The 22,474-nt window shown below is 40.3% G+C and overlaps 1 protein-coding gene across 1 annotated transcript in view; it reads right to left on the bottom strand.

Moving 5' to 3' along the window:
* Window positions 1–465: 465 nt before the first annotated feature.
* The window catches only part of SNCA (synuclein alpha), a 96,204-nt gene continuing 74,195 nt past the window's right edge, over window positions 466–22,474 (bottom strand). The window contains exons 5-6 of the mRNA XM_030565448.1: window positions 3,818–3,907; window positions 466–1,064 (exon numbers count right to left, since the gene is read on the bottom strand). Of these exons, the coding sequence (XP_030421308.1) occupies window positions 1,032–1,064; window positions 3,818–3,907 (123 nt within the window). The 3' untranslated portion in view covers window positions 466–1,031. The remainder of the gene's footprint in view (window positions 1,065–3,817; window positions 3,908–22,474) is intronic.

Here is a 22,474-nt window from a genome sequence, read left to right as displayed (position 1 = left end):
AAACAATAACCATACAATTGGGTCTATTTTTGGGAAAACAAATTATAGTCAAATTTTACCTGACACAAATATGGTGCAACCAATCCATCTCTCAGCTGGTTTCTCCATATCTTGGTATTTTAATCACCTCTAGACAATGATTCTTTATAGGTTCTTACAATTTCCTGATAAACTGCTGCATTAAATTGTTGATGGCCACTTAAGTTTCTTGATTCTTTATTGTCACTATCAAAACATCTATTTTGTAAACTTTTATTTAATAAACCACACCCACAAGCATAGAGGGCCATATCTTCAGCTGGCGTATAATCCAGCCTCCCATCTTTTATATTGTTTCTAATATAATTTTGTTTGCAGCAACTCCTTCACAATGAGATACTTATCCTGAATTATTTAACATAGACTCTTAGAAAGGAAAGAATGTGCTGTAAATCACCACTAATATGAAAGTTTATTTTTTAGTGAATTACATTTTATTTGCTTCAGTTGAACACAATTATTTACAGACATATATTAATAAAACACATCACAAAACAATAAAAATGTTAAGTTAATATTTATAGGTGCATAGTTCATGCTCAGTTACTTTATATATGTATATATAAACAGTTCTCACAATAAATTAATCTCGAAACAGTAATAATAAGAAACAAACAAACAAAATCCTTGTATCAGAAACAATACCAAATTACTGACAATCTAGCAATAAAACATGTACAGCTTTAGAAATAAGCAATAGACACTTAGGTGGTTTAATTTTTTTTTTATACTTTTAAAACCTGAAGCCACAATATCCACAGCACGACAATGGCCCTGCCACCCAGTTGTTCATTTCAGTGGGAGGGAATCACTGGAATGAAAGCAGGGCGCAGACCCAGACACTCCAATCATTGCTGATGGAAGACTTCAAAATACACTGTAGAAACTATAAAAAAAAAAGTTTACAACTGGGCACATTGGAACTCAGCACTTGTACAGGACAGGACGTCTTTGTTAGCAGATTTCAGAAGATAGAAAGAGGGAAGAGATTTTCATGCTTCAGGTTCATAATCTTGATACTCTTCCTATTGAGGAGAGCAAAAATCAAAATTGGTAACACTTAGAAAAATTCTACTCCCGCTGGGGTCAATGGAAAAAAGGCCACTGATTTTATTTAGAACACAATCTGGCTATTTATCTTTATTTGGTTGGCATTACTTTAGCTTGTTTTCCAAATACCCAGTACTTAAATGACAAGAAAAAGGTGTTTACAGATTAATTAGACTTCCCCTGAGGTTAACTTGCCGTTCACCTTCCATATCAATGGTTAAGATTACTTACAGCTTTTGATATCTACAGAATTCCCAAGAGAACTAATAAGCAAAGAGAAAATCACATTTCTGTATATAACATGCACTGAAGCCACCTTTATATATTTCTGTAATGTGTTGAAGGAAAAGCTTCATTGCTGCTCATTTCAGTGGCAACATATCATCAGTCTTAATCTAGGAAAGCATTTAGGCATGCACTTTACTTTAAATTCATTAATAATCTCACTGAAATCAATGGGATAATTTGTATGCTTAAAAATTAAGTACATGAGTTTGTATTGGAAGGATCAGTACCTAGGACAGAAAACTGCTTTAGAAGAAACAACGAGGAGTCCTTGTGGCACCTTAGAGACTAGCAAATTTATCTGGGCATAAGCTTTAGTGGGCTAGAACCCACTTCATCAGATCCATGAAGTGAAAAATACAGGAGCAGGTATAAATACACTTGGTAAAGTAACCCCCATCCTTTCATGTAAAGTCAGTCTAATGAGATAAATCAATTAACGCAGGATACCAAGGGAAGAAAAATTACTTTTGAAGTGGTAAGAGAGTGGCCCATTACAGACAGTAGGGAGAAATTAGTATTAGGGAAATTAAGTTTAGGTTTTGTAATGACCCAACCACTCTTAGTCTTTATTCAGGCCTAATCTGATGGTGTCCAGTTTGCAAATTAATTCCAGTTCTGCAGCTTCATGTTGGAGTCTGGTTTTGAAGCTTTTTGTTGAAGAATTGCCACTTTTAGGCCTGTTATTGAGTGACCAGAGAGACTGAAGCGTTGTCCTCCTGCTGCTTTAGAAGAGTTTACTGTGAAAATCTACATGTCTGAAATGTCATGGCAGATAAGCAGGCTGTACACTTCAAGTTATTTTCATGCTCAATAGTGAACTAACTATTTTCAGCCAGATCTTTTGTATTCATGGGGGACCTGATCCAATTCGTACTGAGCTAAATGGGAGACTTTCCACTGACTTCAGTGGGAATTGGATCAGGGTCTTAGTGGCAATTACTATATTTGTGGACTTAAATTATTATTCCTTTACCAAGATATGTTCAATTATAATAATTGGGCATGACCTTTCGAGGTCCTGGGTACCTGATATTCCTGTTGCCCTGTGCAATCCATTGGGAGTTGCAGGCACTCTCACTGACTCAGTAAATCATTTAAGCATATGTGTAGCCCCATTGATTCCAGTTACTCAGGTGCTTAAAAGTTAATTATATATCTAAGTACTTTGCCTGATCAGGCCCTAGATGCTCCTGGCCTTTCATGATCAAACCCATGCATGGCAATTCTGTGAAACAACCATTCTGATTACTCATGGTGGTACCCTGTGCATTGTAGCAATACTATATATAGTAGGACCAAAGTAATTTAGCATTAGTGGAAGGAAACTACGAGACAAATGATTTTACTTTCTTGATTGCATGAGCCAAAGGGAGTAAAAGTGATTTGCTGTGTCTTATAAAATGTTATCCACAAAATTAGGAAACTGTTGAAAGGAGATACTGTGAACATACATTTTTTTTCTTGAACTCATACATTGACAAAGGTCTAATTTCCTCCCATCTCTTACCAAATACAAGAAAAAGGGACTTTACTGTGGATTAGTCTGGAATGTGTGTTTGTGTGTGTGCGTGCATGCATGTGTAAGTATAATTGTTCTCTCAAATATCATTACTGCAAGGAAAATATTTAATAATGTAATACTGTGTTTTGAGAGAAGCTGGGTGAGGGAAATCAGAAAGGCAAGAGGTGGTGCAACATAGGCACTGGGTTAGGGAGGTACTATTAGGGAGGAAAGGAGGAGTTCTGGCTGCATTAAAAGGGTTTGGTTAGACTGAGGGGCCTCCCCTCTTTTTTTCAGGTACCCCACCGCTACAGTACTAAAAGCCACCCTTTGCCTTACAATGAATGAGCAATTCCCGTTAATTTCATTAGGAGCTGTTAGCATGCTTCCAAGGACAACATTTGGCCCTAAAGCATTATTATTTCCCAGGAATTAAAGTTTCCTGATGAAGGCTCTATCACACAGAAATAGTACAGATTCACTTATTAATTACATAACAGAGCACTTATGCACAGAGTCCTACAGCCAAGTGTGAATCTGACGTGAATCTCCTCTGTTGGGCTTGATTGTGCCACTTTGGCTCAAATCAATGGGTGGTGTGCAGCCCCAGGTAGATGTGCTGCCTTAGGGATGCATTCCGAGTCCTTGAGATCCTGGTCACAGAGGCTGCATGTCTGCTACTATACTGCAGCTTCATATACCTCTGCATGGCTGGCCAGCTCCACAGCATGGGGTGAAGAAGGTTGGAGTCATGAATCTGCCTCCTCTTTGCAACCTCTCAGCCACCCACAGAGGGGAAGCACCCCTCTGTGCATCCATGTAAGTATCATCATCATTACATTTCTGCACCTGGATCACTTTGGCATAAAGTCCCCGTGCTAAATGCTCAGATGTCCATTAGCCACATACATTCAGAGAGCATAGCAAATGAAGATTTACCTCAGGAGGCATTTCATATGCCTCATTATCTGGGTCCACCGGCATATCTGTATTATCCATCATTCCTTCCTGCGAGATTCCTTCTTCATTCTAATGTTTAAAACAGGAAAGAAAAGCAACAGTGTGTCACGGGTTTCTTTACAATTCACCTTGAAAAATATGTTTATTTCAGTGTTGTTTTTCCCATTAAGTACAGAGTAGTTGGTTAGTGAAGGCAAAGGGCCATATCATTGCCTCTGCAGCCTGACAACAGGAGAATGAAACCTGTGGAAATCCCAAAACAGTGGATCCCAGACAGTCAGAGACTGGGGAAGAGAAGCCAGTGCAGCATCACTCTTTCACGTTAACACGCAGTTGTCCTTTATGAATACTGTTCAGCTTGTGGGGGTATTTTGGCTAGGGGACAGAGAATTGGTGGTGGAGCTCTAGGTGGCATCATCTCCAGACAGCCCCATGGAGTGACCTCAGAAAACCCCCAAGGCAATTAATGTTGTCCTTGTCGTACTTCATGTCTACAAATTCTGTGCCCTCTACCTAGGCTTGATAGTAAGTACATAGCATTCCAGGACCCAATGGCAGCACATCTTATTAAAGAGCCATGATGCTAAGTCAAAGGTGGCACTGACTCTCCAAACATATGACCATGGCAGACGTAGGCATCTGACTCTGTGGGTGCTTTGGGGCTCAAGTACCCATCAAAAAAAAATGTAGGGGGTGCTCGGCACCTGCAGGTCCGGATTAATCTTTTGTGGGCCCTGGTGCCTGGACCACGCCTTCACTCCCCAGTCCACCCGTGCTCTGCCTCAAGGCCCTGCCCCCACTCAACCTCTTCTCCACGAGGCTCTGCCCCTCCCCTGAGGCCCCTCCCATGCCCTAGCCCCATTTGGCATCTTCCCCCCAAAGCCTTGCCTGCTGCTAGCGTTGGGGGGAGGGGGTGGAGAGGAGTACCCGCCAGCAAAGAGAAAGAAGTCAGCACCAGTGATAGCAGGTACCACAAGAATACTGCTGAATTCCCCTGTATTGCCGGAGTGTTACAACTTCACCCCCGCCTTCCCCAATACTCCCTGACCCGCATGGATGTGTCCAGAAACCGCTCACCTCATGGGGATGATATCAGAGTCAACTTCTGGAGTCTCCCTGAGAAACTTTCCATTACCATTGGGACCTCTCTAGCTCAAAATCAGCAAATAAATTATGTTTTGAGGATTACACTGGAAGGGCCCAATCCTGGAAACATTTATGCCTATGAGTAACTTTAGTCAATTGAGTAGTCCCATTAACTTCCATGTAACTATTTGTGGGAGTAAATATTCATGTGCTTAAACATTTGCAGGATTGGGTCACTAGAGTAGGGGAGGTTTTAAGATACAAATAAGGCAAATGGTTATTCCAAAAAGATTACATTATAAACGATGAACCAGTCCTATTTACATGAGCATCACTTAAAAACAGTTCTAACATGTTCACAGTATGTGCAAACAATCTGGTCAGAAGGAAGACATATCAAAATACACAGCATTATGGGTTTGTTTGTTTTTTCAATTTTAGAGCATGGCACAAAATGAAGGATACTATGGGCCAGATTCTAATACTCATGCATATTAAATAGAATCTTACTCCATGAGTAGTTCCATTAGAATTAGTAGAACATACGAACAGCCCTAGTGGATCAGACCAAAGGTCTATCTAGCCCAGTATCCTGTCTATTGACTGCAGCCAATGCCAAGTGCTTCAGAGGGAATGAACAGAACAGGTAATCATCAAGTGATCCATCCCCTATGGCCCATTCCCAGTTTCTGGCAAACAGAGGCTAGGGACACCATCCCTGCCCATCCTGGCTAATACCCACTGATGGACCTATCCACTATGAATGTATCAAGTTAGTTTTTGAACCGTTAGTCTTGGTCTTCACAACATCCTCTGGAAAAGAGTTCCAGAGGTTGACTGTGTTGTCTGAAGAAATACTTCCTTTTGTTTGTTTTAAATCTACTGCCTATTAATTTCATTTGTTTCTTGTGTTATGAGAAGGGGTAAATAACACTTCCTTATTTTTTTCTCCAAGCTGAAAAGTCTCTCCTCATATGGACCAACAGTAAGGTGAAACTCAATGTCAAAGACGTTGGATTCAAACCCTATAACTGAAAATATTATTTAGTATCTACAATAAATTAAAAGAGAGTGAATATTCTGAGAAATGCCTATTCTGTATGGGCCAAATCCCATAATTCTTGTTCAGGTAAAATTCCAAATGAAGACAGATACGAGTTTTGCTTGAGCAAGTTGGTCCTAAATTGAAAGATACACAACTCTTGATACCAAGAACCAGATCTTAGCTGGTATAAAAATGACATAATTCTTGTTAAATCAATGCTGTTATGCAGATTTACACTTGTTGATAAACCTGAAATAGATATAAAATCAGTTTACATAGACATAGACTTTACAGGAAATTGACTTAAAATATTTTCACTCAATAATTTCTAGACTTGCAGTAAGGAGTTTAATGTAAAATAAAACCCATGGACCAATCTAAAAGGACAATTACTGATAGCCTATGATTTAGATGACATCCATGCTAAAGCGAATATATGCTACAGATAAAATGTGGAAAACCAATTATATTTAAAACCAAAAAAAAACATCTTCCCAGACTCATACAGATTAGAGACTAACGGGTCCTGAAATGCTGTCTCTGGAACTAATGTATAAAATGGGTAGCATTATACCCTAGTATCCTATCATCATGATTCATTTCTCAATGACTTTTGATGGTACCATGAGGGTGGCATGAACACTCTGAGATCTGGATTCTGAGAGTTCCGCCCCCACCCCCCATATCCACATTTGTCACAGCTGCTTGGAACAGATGCATAAAGGGAACTGAAACTAGGCATAGGACTTTAAACTTCATTGTCATCAAAGATGAGTCTAACTGGGGCATGGTAACCCAAACACCAGTAGTAAACCCAATGGGGGCATGTTACCTGGGAATTCTTTAAAGTGTAACATGAAAAATGCAGCATTCTGGTGCACTTAAGAATGCAACACAGTAGTTTCAAATAATCTATTATTCAATTCATAATTAATTTTCTTCCTAGAATTATTTGAAATAAAGGAACACAGTGTCAAAGTGCTGTGGTGCTGTGTGGGGTTTAGCAGCACATGCTTCTGTGATTTAAGGTAGTTACAAATCTAAAACTCTACACAACACTTCAAAATGACGCACATTTTACAATAGAATTCATAACACATTTCACTATCATACAAACTTTAGCAGCAAGTATTCTTAAAACAAAACTCTGTGGGTCGTCTTTGTTCTCTTAACTTTAATTTCTCTTCCTCTTTATGCCGTATTCTGATATCACCGGCTACAGGCTCAATGGAACAGATCAGCACTCAGCATGGAAACCCCTGTCTTGCAAGAACAGCACGAGAAAGGCCCCCACTTTCATACCCTCTGTGTGTAAGTTTCAAAGTAGCAGCCGTGTTAGTCTGTATCTGCAAAAAGAACAGGAGTACTTGGGGCACCTTAGAGACTAACAAATTTATTTCAGCATGAGCTTTCACTGCAGCTCAAGAAAGTTCATGCTGAAATAAATTTGTTAGTCTCTAAGGTGCCACAAGTACTTCTGTTCTTTTTGTGTGTAAGTTGTTATTTTCATTATCATTAATCATGTTTACTACCATAGTGCCTAAGGATCAAGCAAAAATGGGGCAATCTACAAACAGATTAAAAGACAGTCCCTGTTTCAAAGGCTTTACACTCTAAGGTTTTGTCTAAGCTCCCCTGCCGACAAAAATCTTCCACCGCCCACGAGCAGCAGCAGCTTTGTTCGCAGGAGAGCGCTTTTTGTCAGTAAAACTTTTGTCATTTGAGGTGTGCGTGTGCATTTTTTTTTAACACCCCTGAACGACAAAAGTTTTGCCGACAAAGTTCCTGTGTAGACAAAGCCTAAGTAGACAAGACAGACACAGGATGGAGAAAGAGATAAAACACAGAGACTGAACTCATGGCAGCAAATGCATGTCAGTTGATAGATAGATAGATAGATAGATATTTGGTGAGGGGTTAAGCTAAGAGGGGATAAGTTAAATGGAAAGAAAAGTGAAGGGAGAAGGAACACTGAAGGGAAATGGGGTGGGCAGGACAGGGGAGAAAAGGGTAAGAGGAGCAGATATTAAGTGAAGCTGAGGTGCACAGACTGTGAAGGTGGCAGAGGGGGAGGGTTGGAATAAATAGTCAGGGGCGACTCTAGGGATTTTGCTGCCCCAAGCACGGCAGGCAGGCTGCATCCAGCAATTTGCCTGCGGAGGGTCGGCTGGTCCTGCGGATTTGGCGGAGGTCCACTGAAGCCACGAGATCAGCGGACTCTCCACAGGCAAGCCTCCGAGGGCAGCCTGCCAGCCGCCCTCGTGGCGCCGGCAGAGCGTTCCCTGCGGCTTGCTGCCCCAAGCACGCGCTTGGCATGCTGGGGCCTGGAGCCGCCCCTATAAATAGTCAATCAGCACAGGGCACAGAAAGACTGCTCCAAAAATGTTGACAGGTCTCTGAATGTCCAAAGTTTCCTGCTTTGGTTGCTTCTGATCCTACCAGCTGGAGTCTCTGGCTTGTTTCTCCCCTGAACGCCATATGGCATAGGTGACAGAAGGCACTACCCTCATCCCAGCTTCCCCAGACTGTGTGTGTGTGGGAGTGTCTCCCTGCACAGTTCATTGTTCTCTACTTCCAGTTACTAATTTGCCAGAGACAAATTGCCCATCCTGGATATAAAATATTCTGTCTGAAGGTGTGTGACTCCTTCAGGCCTGTTGTGATCAGCCCCACTGCTCCTCCTGGAGCACAACAGATTTAGGTCAATCCTGGACACTTCTCAATGTTCCACGCAGGTCTCTAGCTGTGCCTGCCTTAACTGAAGAGAAACTTTCTAGTGCTTTGTCTGTGTTGCTCTCTGCAACTGCAATGTATAGGGACTCCAACTGATGTGTGCAACCATGTGTGTTAGAGCCACTGCACCACAATTCTAGAAGCTGTTACTGGACATTTACAAGCCATATTATTGGTATCTTTATTTAGCCTAGCATTTTCAAAAGTGACTAACGATTTTGGGTTCCCAACCTGACACCTGATTTTCAAAACATTGTTCTGAAAAATTGGGCCCCTTACAGGTGTCAGACAGGACACCCAAAGACTGAGGCCCCTAAAATCACTCATCACTTTGAAAATGTAGACTCTAACTTTTAAACCTTTTTAAAGGTCTTTTAATTATTGTTGCTTTTCTGAGCAGGGCAATGCCCCAGTCCACAGCTACCCTGAAGGCAGAGCTGCCACTGACTGCTCCCCAGCAAGTGGCCTACACTGAATCTGATTGAAGCAGATCAAAGTGTATTCTTGTGATGAATAATTTAAAAGGTGTTATTTAACGTCTCATCCAGCACTTTAGTATTTAGGGCCTATATTTTCCAACTACTGCACTCTTATTCAGAATCAGAAAATTCATTTCTGCCTTCCCTATCATTAAAGAACAGATTTTGCTAGTAATCCATCTGCCAAGTCAAATTGTGCCTGAAATTGTTCTTGAGGCTGCACAAGAAAGAAGGCATGCAGGCTAAAGTTATCTGTAACAGGACAACAGAAAGCAACTTAAATTGCCAACGCCATTAATAAAGATGAAGTGAATGGTGTGCCAACAGAGTTTTAAGAAGGGCTTCACAGCTCATGAGCAGCTTGTCTGCTAAGTATCTTAATCACAGACCTGAAATGCCCATCTGGATTATGATGGACAGAATGCCTAAAGAGAGACCAAATTTCCTGCCAGCCCAGTGGGAAATTCTTTCAGAGGAAGGAAAATTCCTTTATAGCTCCAAGCCCAGGAAACCAACAGAGCTGGTGAAACAGAGCACAAAGCGGCATTCGGAACAACATTAATGCCTCATAGAGTCTAGACATTAATACCAGAAGAGACCATCTAGTCTGCACATTGCAGGCCACAGAACCTCGCCCACCCAATTCTCTAACAGACACATAACCTCTGGCTGGGTTACTGAAATCCTCAAATCATGATTTAAAGACTCCAAGTTACTCTATTTTAAACCTCATGCTCTTTTTCTTTTAAAGAAGCAAAAACATAGCCACGATATCAAACAAATGAAAGAGCTGCTGCCTGGGAAAGGTTTATCAGTGTTGTCCATTTGTAACTGCCATCTCAAAATACCACATGTATCCATTTTGAGGTCAAGCTGAACAGAACTGGCGTTTAGTTAAACCGCTAATGGTGTTTCCCAAGGTCACATTTCTAATTGGTTACATTGAAACACTGCTCTACAGGTCCCCACACTTATTTTTTAATGACAGCATCGCTGTCCAAGCCATCTCTTCCCTCTGCAATTAAGACTCAAAAAGAGGAAACAATGTCCCGGAAAACATTACGATAATGGAGGTGTGTCCAGGATCATTATTTATTTAGTGTAATAATATAAATACATGCACCAGCTTTACTTGGAGCGTAAAATCATTTCCCTACCTACCTGCATGATGAAACTGATAATTTAACATCCCCATTCATTTATCAAAGGGAATTGCTTCTGATATTTGTTCTGTTATTAGAAACTTCCTCACAGAACATTTTCCAATAAAAATCAACATTCTTCTATTTTGAAAACACACAGAAAGTTGAATCCTTAGGGAAATCTTTGCATCACAAGCCTTAAAAAGCTCACATACGTGGGTTCTTGAAGACCATCTATTTTTAATACAAAAGCTTGCTCTTTTGCACAGAATTTTTTTTTAAATTAGGGTATTTTACAGAAAAGTAAAGCTGTGATAAGCATGCTGTTAAAGGCAGAGCATGAGGACTCAATCTTGCCCTGTAGTACCAGCTCTAAGTAACCAGAAATGCTAACTTTGGCTTTTCTATAGGCTACAATGTTAACGACATTGGGTGAAATGGGCATTGCCTCCTTCAAGTCTCTGTGGTCTAAAACATGAGGTGGAGACACAGAGTCCTAACCTAGGCATGAGGTAGAATGTAAAGTACCCACATAGACATTCCTTGGCTACTGCTAAAGCTTCCAGATTGTAGTAGTGGCCATGATGTGATATTGCCACCCCTTCCTCCTGCCTTGGCGGAATCTGTGGCTAGTGGATCTGCTCAGTTCAAAGACTCACAGGCCATGCTCCAACCAGCCTGCCTACATGCCCTGTTACACATCTTTGTGTATGGGGTTGCTACTGTGCATGGTTCTGCAGTGCAGAGGAAGCTGCATAACAGTCCTTTTTGGGGTTCTTCACTTCCTGGCCCCCTCACACAGCAGAACGGTGGTCATTCCATTTTAATGCTATCACTTCCATAATCATGCAGGTGAGTGGGCAAGGAGTCATAATTTCACCCTTTAACAATTTAATACAGTGTATTTACATATCATGGATTCCAACTACATTCTACATCCATTAATAGTTACAATTGTATTTGACTGCAGCTGAGAAAATCCAGGTAAAGGTTTCTCAAAATTCCTCAATGGCATTATCACTACAAAGTCCACCTTCTTTTCTGGGGATGGGCAAAATGTCTGGTTCCCTCTACATAACATTGTGGGAGGAGAAACCTGGCGTGGAAGTTCCCAGTGACCAACTTTTTCAGAAAGTATTGGTCAAACTGATAAAGTCAATCTAGTCTTTTCTTGGAGAATAGAAAGGGATTTTATTTAGGCTTGGCTACCCCATGGAAAATAGAAGGAGCAATCTGCTTGTCCTGTCACATTTATTATAGCACCATGTGGGTAGCTGGTCAGCTTAAAAAAACACATTCAGAGTCTCAGTAGAATGCAACTGCACTGAATGCAAGTTATTTCAGTCAGAAATAGGTTACCTCTTCTCTACTCATTGACAAACGCAGCTTATAAAAGAAATAAGCTAAATTTGTAATATCAGTTAAGTACAGCAGCTCCCTCAAAGTTACAATTTACTAACTCTTCCAATCCTGACACATTTTCCTTCCCATTAAGAATGATGAAAAAATGTTGTGATCACATATATTCAGATGATTCTTAGGGCTGGCTTTTGTTTACAAGGTAATATTTGTATTCTGATGCTGAAGTGTTTATTAGCCAGGATGTATTTCTTAGTGAGGGAGAAAAGGGCAATCTCAAAGTCATTTTTATACTGACATATTTAATGCTTATGAGCCATTCATGAAAAATATCCAAGACATTTATGCTGACTTTTTTTTTTGAAGATTATTTCATTGTAAACGTGCCTGGAGTCAGAGAGGGAGTCCCATTGTACTAGGCACTGTACGTATACAGAAGAAAAAAAAAAAAGAGACTGTCCCTGCCCCTGAAGGGCTTACAATCTAAATATAAAATGAGGGACAACAGGTAAATCACAACAAACAGATGTTATTGTTACTTACATAAATTGTTTCAGATTGAATACAGTATCTGATGAGTATCTCCTATGTCCTCCACCCTGCACTGGAAGGGTATAGCTTTGATAATTGAATAGTCTTTTCCAGGCTAGATTCTGATCTCAGTTACAATAGCAGAAAGTGAGGCATAATTTTGCTGAGCACAATGAACTGATTTTGGATTTATGCCCATGTGGTCTCTGTATGAGAGTCTTCTTACACTTCTTCTGTTGCTCCCCCCTCCAGTTTGGAATAAGCCAAATGGCAGGTATTTTGAAAATATAAATGAGTCTTTTGACCGAGGATAACCCACTGCCCATGCCCTACTTCAAATTAAACAAGGCAAACACTGTGATACATCAGACAGTAATAGTACTGAAAGTATCAATCACTCTTCAGTAGTTAAGGATAGAAAAATGGTTTTCATTATAAACCCATTTTAGTCAATTTAGTTTTCAGAGATAAAGTAAAAATATTCTCAGGAAGTTTACGGTATTATAGGTTTGTTTGCAAGTGCTGCTCCCTCATTCCTTGGTTATGAAAAGGTATCTAGATTTAAATGACAGAATAAGTGATTAGATTCCCTCACTTCTGCTCTTTAGAGCACACATGGCCCCGGGTACATAATGAGCCATCACATAGAAAATTCCAGTATTTCCAGATTCATTTTTGTCCCAAATCAGAATGAAGAGTTATAATAGGCAAATTTTTCACAGAATGGAAAGTTCCTAAAAATTCCAGTTCAAATAATTTTGTTCCAACATTCCTTAAATCAAAATGTTAAATTTCATCTTGGTTCAGCGTTAATCTGGGTTCCCCCAAAATGCAATGGTGCCTCATGGAAGTTGTAGTCCGGGTGTCCTCATGCTGCCATTCTGCTTTACGGATTGTGCTCCCTAGGCAGACTATATGTCCCATAATATACTGTGTTAATGACACTCCTATGATGCACTGTGTCAATTCAGCCAGAGCGGAGACTGTAGTGCATCATGAGATATGTACTCGAATCAGGGATTCTGTTCCACAGAAAAAGGGGGCACAAGGCAGCCAAACTACAATATCAGGGGGCTCCTAGGCAACTCAAGCAGACAGAGATTAATACTGAATTGACCCAAAATGAAATAAAACATTTCAACAAACTAAAAAGTGTTTCAGTTTGGGTCAACCCAACCCAAAATGGAAAATTTCAACAAAACTAAATTTTCCCAGGGAATATTTTGATTTAGCAGAAGCTGCATTTTCCATAAAAAACAATATTCAGTGGAAAATTCCCAACCAGCTATAACACAAGATTTATCACACAGTCAGGGAAATATTTGCGGGAGCTCTTTGTTAAAGTACAGGTAGCACATCAATAATAATTTACTCTCGCTAGGCTCCCCTTTATTCTAATAGTGACAGCAACAGTATAAAAAGTTCTTCTTGCCCCTCCACTTGTAGGTACCTGATGCGATTAGCAGAGTCAAGGAGATCAACACAGACTTTCAATATCAAATTGTCAGAGCAAAAAGAGAGCCAAGACCCAGAGGTACCCAAGCTAGGATAACAGCATAATCAACATAGTGAGAAGATCAATGTAGCCACTGACAGGTCCTCCAAGGGAATTGTTACAGCTTGACCTTCACCAGCAAGAGCCTTCTGTTTACAAAGCCCATTTAAGATTAGCATTTAGATCTGCCTCTACAGAGTCTAAGAGGAACAAATGATGGCTCATAATCAGATTAGCTAGAACAATCCTTCTCCCGTCTGTTATTATCCACAACCGTATCCCCAAATGGGACCATTAGGGCCAGATTCTACACACTGCATACAAAATGGCCTTTCAGGTCATGATACTGCAGGGAGAACTCCATGAAGAACGGGTGCTGGCTCAGGGCATTCCACCCCTCCTTCTGCAGCTCCCAGGAGCATAAAGGGATGTACACATACCGTGTCCTTAGGATAGTGTCATATGTGTGCTCTCTTCTATGTTTCTCTACATGGAGGAAAGAAAGGGGACATAGCCCTGCAGGTACCCTACCTGCAGAATGATATGTTGACAGGTATGGTATAAGATATGCACCCTCCCTATGCACTAGGAGGATGCAATCCTTGTACTCTCTGGGTGCCAGATTGTGATGGTGCCTAGCCTTGATCAAGTAGCTTAAAGGGCAAGACTCCTTGCACCCTGCACCATACAGAGTATGGCATTGAATGGCTGGGAAAACTAGGTTCCTACTAGCATAGTATAGTGTCCTGTTTCCCTGTGATCTAGCTGAAGTACCTAAATTACTGCCTTTAATAAAGATAATTCAACTCTTTGGGGTGGGGAGGGGGCATTTCTGTATTTCATTTACTGGGACCCCTCGTATAGCCCATACTAACTAAAATACCCTGGTAGGTTGTCCCGATCTCAATGATAACCATCATTATCTATTATAGAGCTCTTTTGTCTGTTTATTTTTAAAGAGCAATGTGTTCACGCATGGCTGTAACAGGTGGGTCTGTAATAATGGGCACATAGTCATTGTGCCTGCAAGTCCCCATGGTGCATCATGAGATATGCCTCCTATCATGGAGCCTTATCCATACTGAAGAAAGGGGGCGTGGATAGAAACTGTGACTGTAGCTGCTGCGCCACAATGAAAAATACGTCCCAAAGTGTTTCCAACCCAGCTAGATATAAATTGTGAAGGGATGCAAGGAAAGTATTTGTTTGTTAGGCCTTGAGATATGTGCTTAAAAATATAAATTAGACTAAGTATTCATGCCCATTCAATCATTTAAAACACAGAACAGATACAGGCCAGATATTTTCTGATGAAAGGAAAAGTATTAGCCTCGGAGGTGTGCTTATTGCCTCCAACGTTTGAGAGACAAAAGAAAAAAACCTGCTTTCCTCTGATTCCATGGCATGAACCTCAATTAAAGCTAATCTACAACAGTTTAACTGAAATTGAGCAAGGGTAAACTTCCCTATTAACATGCAACACAAGAAATTATCATGGGCTTCTATCTATAGAGTTTATAATATACGGTTGAAAAGTAGAGTGGAAGAGTGTGTAGTTCACACACACAGTACTAGAAAATTGAGGCTAATAACCACACTTCTTTCTCCTAAACGTCACATTTGCAGTTGACGTGATCAGTACTGACAAACTGTCTAGAGCAATATAGTAGCTTCAGTTTTTAAGCTTTCACTGCTGCTGCTGCAGATCACTTTTGTATTTTACATGTATACTCTGATATTCAGGGCTGGGGGTGGGGGACAAGAGTAACAGGATCAGTTTACCCATCATTAGAAGTCCAAAAGATTTCCTGCTGCAATTGACATTAATACATCTAGTTTGAAATAATACATGAAACACTGCTTGCTTTCATTTCTTGCAATTGTAAAGATCATCCTCTGCATTCATGCTAACTGCTGATCCTTCAGATACGAGCACAAGATCCAAATCTTCAAAACCATATATTCAGAAAGGAACAGGCACAATTTACTTGCCTGTTTGCCACAACTGGTTGCCCAAGAGGAGTAAAAGCACAAGCAAAATGATCAGTTAGATGCTCAGCTGGTTAAGTTATGTACATATGCAGTTTAGAAGATTTGGGTCTGCCTAGGCATAGATCAAGGCAGGAATATGAGGTTACCTGGAATATGAGGCTAAGAATAAATGTGGTGTGTGCATGGGTGTGCGCGCACACAGATAGAAATCCACTACTAAAATGTACTTAATCACCTGTAAATAATCTGGCTTTAAAACAGCTCATCTTCATTTCATTTCAGTTGCAAACTAACACATCTACACATGTTTTCTTCATGGACTACTACAATGGATGCTGCTATAATGTAATAATAATTTTTTGTGTTACATTTACCATGATTGCTCACAGACCAAAAAGGTCTACCAAGCAACCCATTTTAGCTCTTGTAAGCCCTGTTCCATCAAAGCACTTAAGTGCATACGTAACTTTAAGCAAGGAATCAGTCCCATTTAATTCAATGCATTTCCGGAGGCATAATACTCAAGCAACAGAGTGGTGAATCAAGCGCCTTTATAACTTTACATAGGTGAACTGTTGTCTGATTGTTTTGTTTGCTTGCTTGCTTGCTGCTTTAGGATATTGCCAAGGGTTAGTTTATTGTCACCAATTGGTAAAAGTAAATAAAAGCAAAACCTTCACTTAATGAGTTAAATATATGCCCTTCTAAATATGATGCAAACCCGCTTTCCACTGAAATACACAGGCTCAGCATTATCTATGTGCGTTTATACATGTTAAATTACCAACAAAAGGGCTGACCTATTGTCCTTTCTATGAAATAGCAACAATGAAAATTACAAGAATAAATTAAAAATTATACATAAAGAGATGAAATTCGAAGTATATTCTCTAGTTCATAACAAGACCTATGAAGATGCAAGAACTTATGCAAATCATAGACAATCTGGCTTGATATTTTTTAATTAAAAATTTCAGCTGTATATTTCTCCATAAATAGGACACCTATGGAATTAATGTGATTTTTCTATGTGATGTCAATGATTAGCTCTGTGGGGAAAAAAGTGTGCGGGGGGGGGAAGAGTAACATTCTTGCACTTTGTATCATCAGTGAGATACCTTCATTGGTCATCTGGAGTAAGTCCTGTGTAGACAGTAATGATAGTTAACGTGTCCTAAATTAGCCTGTGACACTACAATGACTCACAGCTCATTTAAAAAGTGGGAGGACTTTAGTCTTGTGAAAGCAGCAGTATGAGATGTGATGTCAAACTACAAATATTAGAAATTGTAAACCCATTTTATCTTGCTGCTTTAAAATCATAAGACTTTGATCATTAAACAGTTAGTTTAAATATTGAAAAGGAAGTCCTTTTTTCTGATTGCTTAACCATTTTTAATCCCTGACACTAGTTCTGATGAATGAGCTTGAGTATTAATATAAACAATGTACAGATTTCCCCAACAAAAATTACATTAGGGTTGAGAAATGACATTATTCATCACCTTTTCTAGAAAAAATAGAACTAAGTTTAAATGGAAAAGAATTAGGAGTTGTCTTGTAGTTTGTGAAGATCTTTGAGGCAGTGACTCTGCCTCACAACAAATTTGTGCATCACACAGTAGACCTTGAGTGCTAACCTAATACAAGGAAGCTCTGCCCATTATTCCTGCGAAACACCTTGCAGGTAATGGCTGGAGAGCCACTCAACTGTCATTCATCACCACAACATTCACTTTGTAATGAATGGCCTCAATTCTGTTGGTAAGGCTGAACACTTCTTCCCCCCCCCCCACCCCCGCAGCAAAGCATTTGAGGCTCTGCTTAACTTTAACTACATGCTAAATGCATCGAGTTGAATGTGACTGATCTTGAGCTGAAATGAAACACACGCTCAAATGGTCTGCTGTGTTGGGGCCAGAATGCTCAGCACCTTGCAGAATTGAGCTCTATGGATCTCATCCAAAGTCCAATAAAGGTAGTGGAACGACTCCTTTTGACTTCACAGGGCCCCAGATCAGGCCCTATATGCGTTTTGAGAACATAATTTTCCTATAAGAGGATTCACATACAGCCTCTCCATCAAAATAGTGGAGGGCATTCTCAGGTGCTTAGCAGAGACTTGAATCTTCCCTGGCATCAGCTCACAGAGGTGACACTATTAAGGGTTTGGGGCCCTGACCTCAAAGTGTAGTGAACGTGGGCCATTCTTATAGACTAACAAGAGCTGCAGGTATTCAACACCTCTCAGGACCTTAGTCCCTTAATAATTAAGACCCCAGTCTTGCAAAAATGCACATGGACTTGGCCACCATTGTAGGACTTAGAGTGGAATGAAAAACCTCATAACATCAGGCTAATATGGGGAAATATCTTTCAATCTTAATCTTTTTTTGAGCCAAATAGTGGACACCACTTGGAGGCTCAGAAAAGGCCACTTTACTCCAAAACTTTACTTTAAAAAACATTCACTTATGCATAAATAAATGCTCAGGTAGCCATCTTTGTATTGTATGGCAGTCAGTTATTCCCAATAAAATGAAACAAACAACAAAAATCTTACTGTATCATAGCATCACTGAAATTTCCTGTGGAAAAGAGTAAATAATGAATGCAGTGTTTTAAAAATAACTTTATGCTTCAGGAAAATAGTAAAAGTGTGAACTTAATCTCTCAGCACATTCTAAAACAAGGCACTATATGACTCATCAGTTTGAGAAAGGCACTGGGAAAGTTCAGTTTAGATGTTTGAAGTCACCCATTCCACTTTTCTCCCATACAAAGTGGACTTTGTCTGTCTGTCCATCTATATGGCCAGCTGGCTCCACACCCTCCAACCATCTTACAACAGTGGGGAATAAATGTACCGCAATAGAGGAATTTCCTTCTTTCTCTTTTGAATAGGATGAGTCATGTCAATATGTAGAGCACCCTTAAAATAATGCTAATTCATTTTTTTTAAAAAAGTAGCTTGCAACTATTTGAGATAACAAGACTCTTAGGTTTAAATTAAAAAACAGGGGTCCCTTCCATCTAGCACGCGGGTACAGAAGGCTGCCATAATTTAATTGCAAGTGCTCTGGCAGAAATAGGGAGGAGCCAACCAGCATTGACAGCACCACTCTGGCTCCCTGAAGGAATGTGTTGGGCTGGCACAGGAGTGTGGCCATGACTGACAGAGCAGCTTTGGGCACATGATACAGGTTTAGTAACAGCCTCTCTTAGACATGGCCTTCCCAGAATATCTGAAGCATTTGGCCAGCTCCTCCATTATTTTAGAAAAGCACTTTTCCCTTCTGTTCCACCATGGCTGTGGCTCAGAAAGACCTTTGCCAGATGCTGGGAATTTGATAATGGTCCATACAAGTGAAGTATTAATTACATTACTGCAATTATTAGGAGGACTCATTTTCATTTAACGTAACCTACCTTCACAACAGGGTTCAGTCTTTAAATCCTGGAACTCAGGCCTTGCAGTTCAATTCCCATGCTGATTAACCTTTTCCCATTTATTTCTGCATTTTATTGTTTCCAAGTAGAGAAATTACTTCCTTACATTGGTTTGGCCTCATACTCTAGATTAAAATAGGTTTCTCTCTCTCTCTCTCTCTCTCTCTCTCTCACACACACACACACACACACACACACACGACAGCTAGATCCTCAGCTAGCATATTTTGACAAAACCTCATTGACCTCTATGAAGTGATACCAATTTACACCATTTGGTCCATTAAGTCTTTTTCTTCCAAAATTTCAGACCCACTATCAGTCACGACTGAGACCCAAACATATCCACCACTGAGACTAATGGATTAACTTTCCCTTTTAGTGTTTTTGGCAATTTATTGTTTGAGATAAGATATTAGAGATAGGAGCTCTGGCACATGATTAAAATTTTTTTTGGCATAAGTCACTTTTCTTCTTAAATATATTTGTTTTATTGGCATATAGGGCCAGCTCCTCAGGGGTGTAAATCTGTTTAGCTCCATTTACATCAGAGTACAGAAACTGTTGCATATTAACTAAGGTTTTAATTTGTCCTAAACCATTATAGTCCCTAATGTTAAGTTATTAACCCAGCCAATTCTTTTGAAAAGTAAATTGTACATTGTTACAGAATTTTAATTAAACACACAGGTGATGCATTAACCAACTTGAAAGTAAGATAGTGATGTGGCTTTGGGGAAAGATTGCCAACCATTCAATTGTTGGACACATTCGTTTCCCAAGCAGTTTCATTTTTACTATGTACACGATACCAGTAGCGCTGAGACTGTCCTGACTAGGCATATGTACTTCCCCATGTCATCATATTAGATCAGAACAGATTTTCTAGGCCCTGATTCTGCATGATTTCACTTGCACCAGTGGAAAGTAGGAGTAGCTCCACTGAAGTAAATGGAGGTATGCTGATGGTAGAAGTGAGAATAGAATCTGGCCCACATGTTCAGTCATCCATTGGCTAGTTTATAAAAGAGAAAGTCAAAGTAATAAAGGAAAGGATATAAACCCCCCAGGAACAGTAGTTACATAAAAACAAACAAAGCAAATGAACAATATGGTATAAACAGGAAGCCATGAAAACAACTATTAAATATTTCCTAAATACTACAACTCTGATTAACCACTGTACTGTATTGTCAAGGGTAACAACTGCATAAAGCAATAAAGTGTAAAGTACTGTAGTGGTGAGACAGACCCTAGGAGAGGAACTAAACTCATTCCTTTGGCAATTAACATATTGGAGGGGTTAAACTGTGGTTGTTAATCACTGGCCAGGCTTTGCTCCGTGAAAAATTGGGGAAATATCTATTTTCTCCCTTCCTAGCATCATAGCTAATACATGAGTTATTTGAATGCCAGCTTTTTGGCATGTAAGAAGTATTAGCCATTGCTTATTTTTAATGTCTTTATTGTTCCAGTATAACTGCATTTCATTGGTACAAAACCTATAAAAACTTTTAAAACAATGGGTATATTAACATTTAAATAGTACTTTTGCAAGATATACTCCTTTTGCAAAATCTCTCTCTATGGAATGGCTACAGAGTTTATACATGATCAGACCAGATGCTCAGCTGGTGAAAACAGCATCTGGCCCAAACTATTGGAGTGTTTTTTTTGTGCCCACAAAACTTCACTCAGCAGAGATTTCTGCCCCCTCTCCCTCGCCTCACCCTACTATGTTTGTGTTTCCTGGATGCAGCTCACTCAGGATGTTTAGAGCTTGAACAGAGTGTTTTCCAACATCTACCAATCTGACTTGCTGGTTGCCACCGCCAAATATATTGTTGTGACCTATGAGCAGTCAGGGAGACTAAGGGTATGGCTACACTTGAAACTTATGGGATATTTCCTTGTTGGGAGAATGTGACAGGCAAGCTAGAGAGGAAACTAAGATTTGACATGCCTTGCTAGCGTGCCTTACTGTAAAGCAGAACAGGACATGAAAGGAATGGTCTGTCCCTTTAAGGGCCAGACGAATAGAATGTGGTGACCCTCAATCAGAACAAAGGTAAAAATGTGGCTACTTTCAGCCAAGTACAAATCACAAGTCTAAGTGTGATTCACTTCAGCAGAGTGTTTTGAAGGAAAAGGAACCTCTCACACTGTCAAAGTCAGCCCACAAGAAACCCCGATGCAGTGCTCCTGCTGTGTGCAGGTGTAAGGGGCTAATTCCCCCACACCTGCATCTGAGTGCTGTTCTGCTGCAAAGCCCTGAACTCCAGGCAGGCAACTGCAGCCTCCCTCTAGCCAAAGAGGAATGGTTCAATGTTTCCTCCATCTGCCTGTGTACAGAGACATACATCCCTTCAGATGGACATGGGTAGACACAGAATACTTCATTCCAATCTACGTCTGTTCACAGTACATACACTGGTGCATGGAGCTGTTAGATAGTGAAATCAGATGGGTGTATGCAGCTGAATGGGGCAGCACACAACTCAAAGAACTCCCAACCCAGCTGTGGGACATGGAAGACAGAGGGTCCAGTCTCCCTTCTCAAGGGACTCTGTTTAGACCCAGTGGAACAGTTTCAACAGGAGAGAGCAAGTATTTTATAGGCCAGTGAGGGCACAGTCCTGAGACATATCAGAAACCCCTGTTCAAATCCTTTCACCCCCTTGCATCTCCTGGTATATGCATGTGTTGGTTAGGTCCTGACTTTTGTAGAACACATACACTGTTGTGTCCCACTGAACTTTAAATTTAACTTTTTCAGTGGGCCATGGTGTCTTGGGACCACAGAGGCTGATCAGGGCCAGAAGCTGACTGATCCCTGGGGAAAAGCAACAGGAACAGATATTTTCTTTTCAGGAGTGCTGCTTTCTTAGGTCTGGATGCATCAAAGCATGTGACTAAGTGTGCAATCAGGTACTTGAGTTGTCCTAAAGAAGTCAAAGACATCAACAGGACTATTCATACACTTACAATTACACATGTGATTAAGGATTTTGCAGAACTGGGGCCTAAATAAGGAGAACAGAAAAGATATAAGGAAGGTAAAAGAGATCTGAAGTTATGTGCCCATCCATTAACCAATCTTCAATGGGCTTATCAAAACACCCTGGTGAGGAATTATCCCCATGCAGAGCTGAGACTCAGAGGAATAAATCATTTAGCTGAAATCCCCCAGGAAGTCTGTAGCAGCACAAAGATTTCAACCCGGGTTTTCTAAATCCCAGATTAAACACCCTAACCACTAGTTCCAAACTTTTTCCAAATTGTTGATATACTTGGGGGAGGGACAGACTGGAAAGAGGAAGGGGA

The sequence above is a fragment of the Gopherus evgoodei genome, chromosome 5, assembly GCF_007399415.2.
Source record: "Gopherus evgoodei ecotype Sinaloan lineage chromosome 5, rGopEvg1_v1.p, whole genome shotgun sequence".
In the NCBI taxonomy this organism is placed as follows: domain Eukaryota; kingdom Metazoa; phylum Chordata; order Testudines; family Testudinidae; genus Gopherus; species Gopherus evgoodei.
Note: the sequence above shows the minus strand (reverse complement) of the source record. Positions and strands in the feature narration are given on the sequence as shown.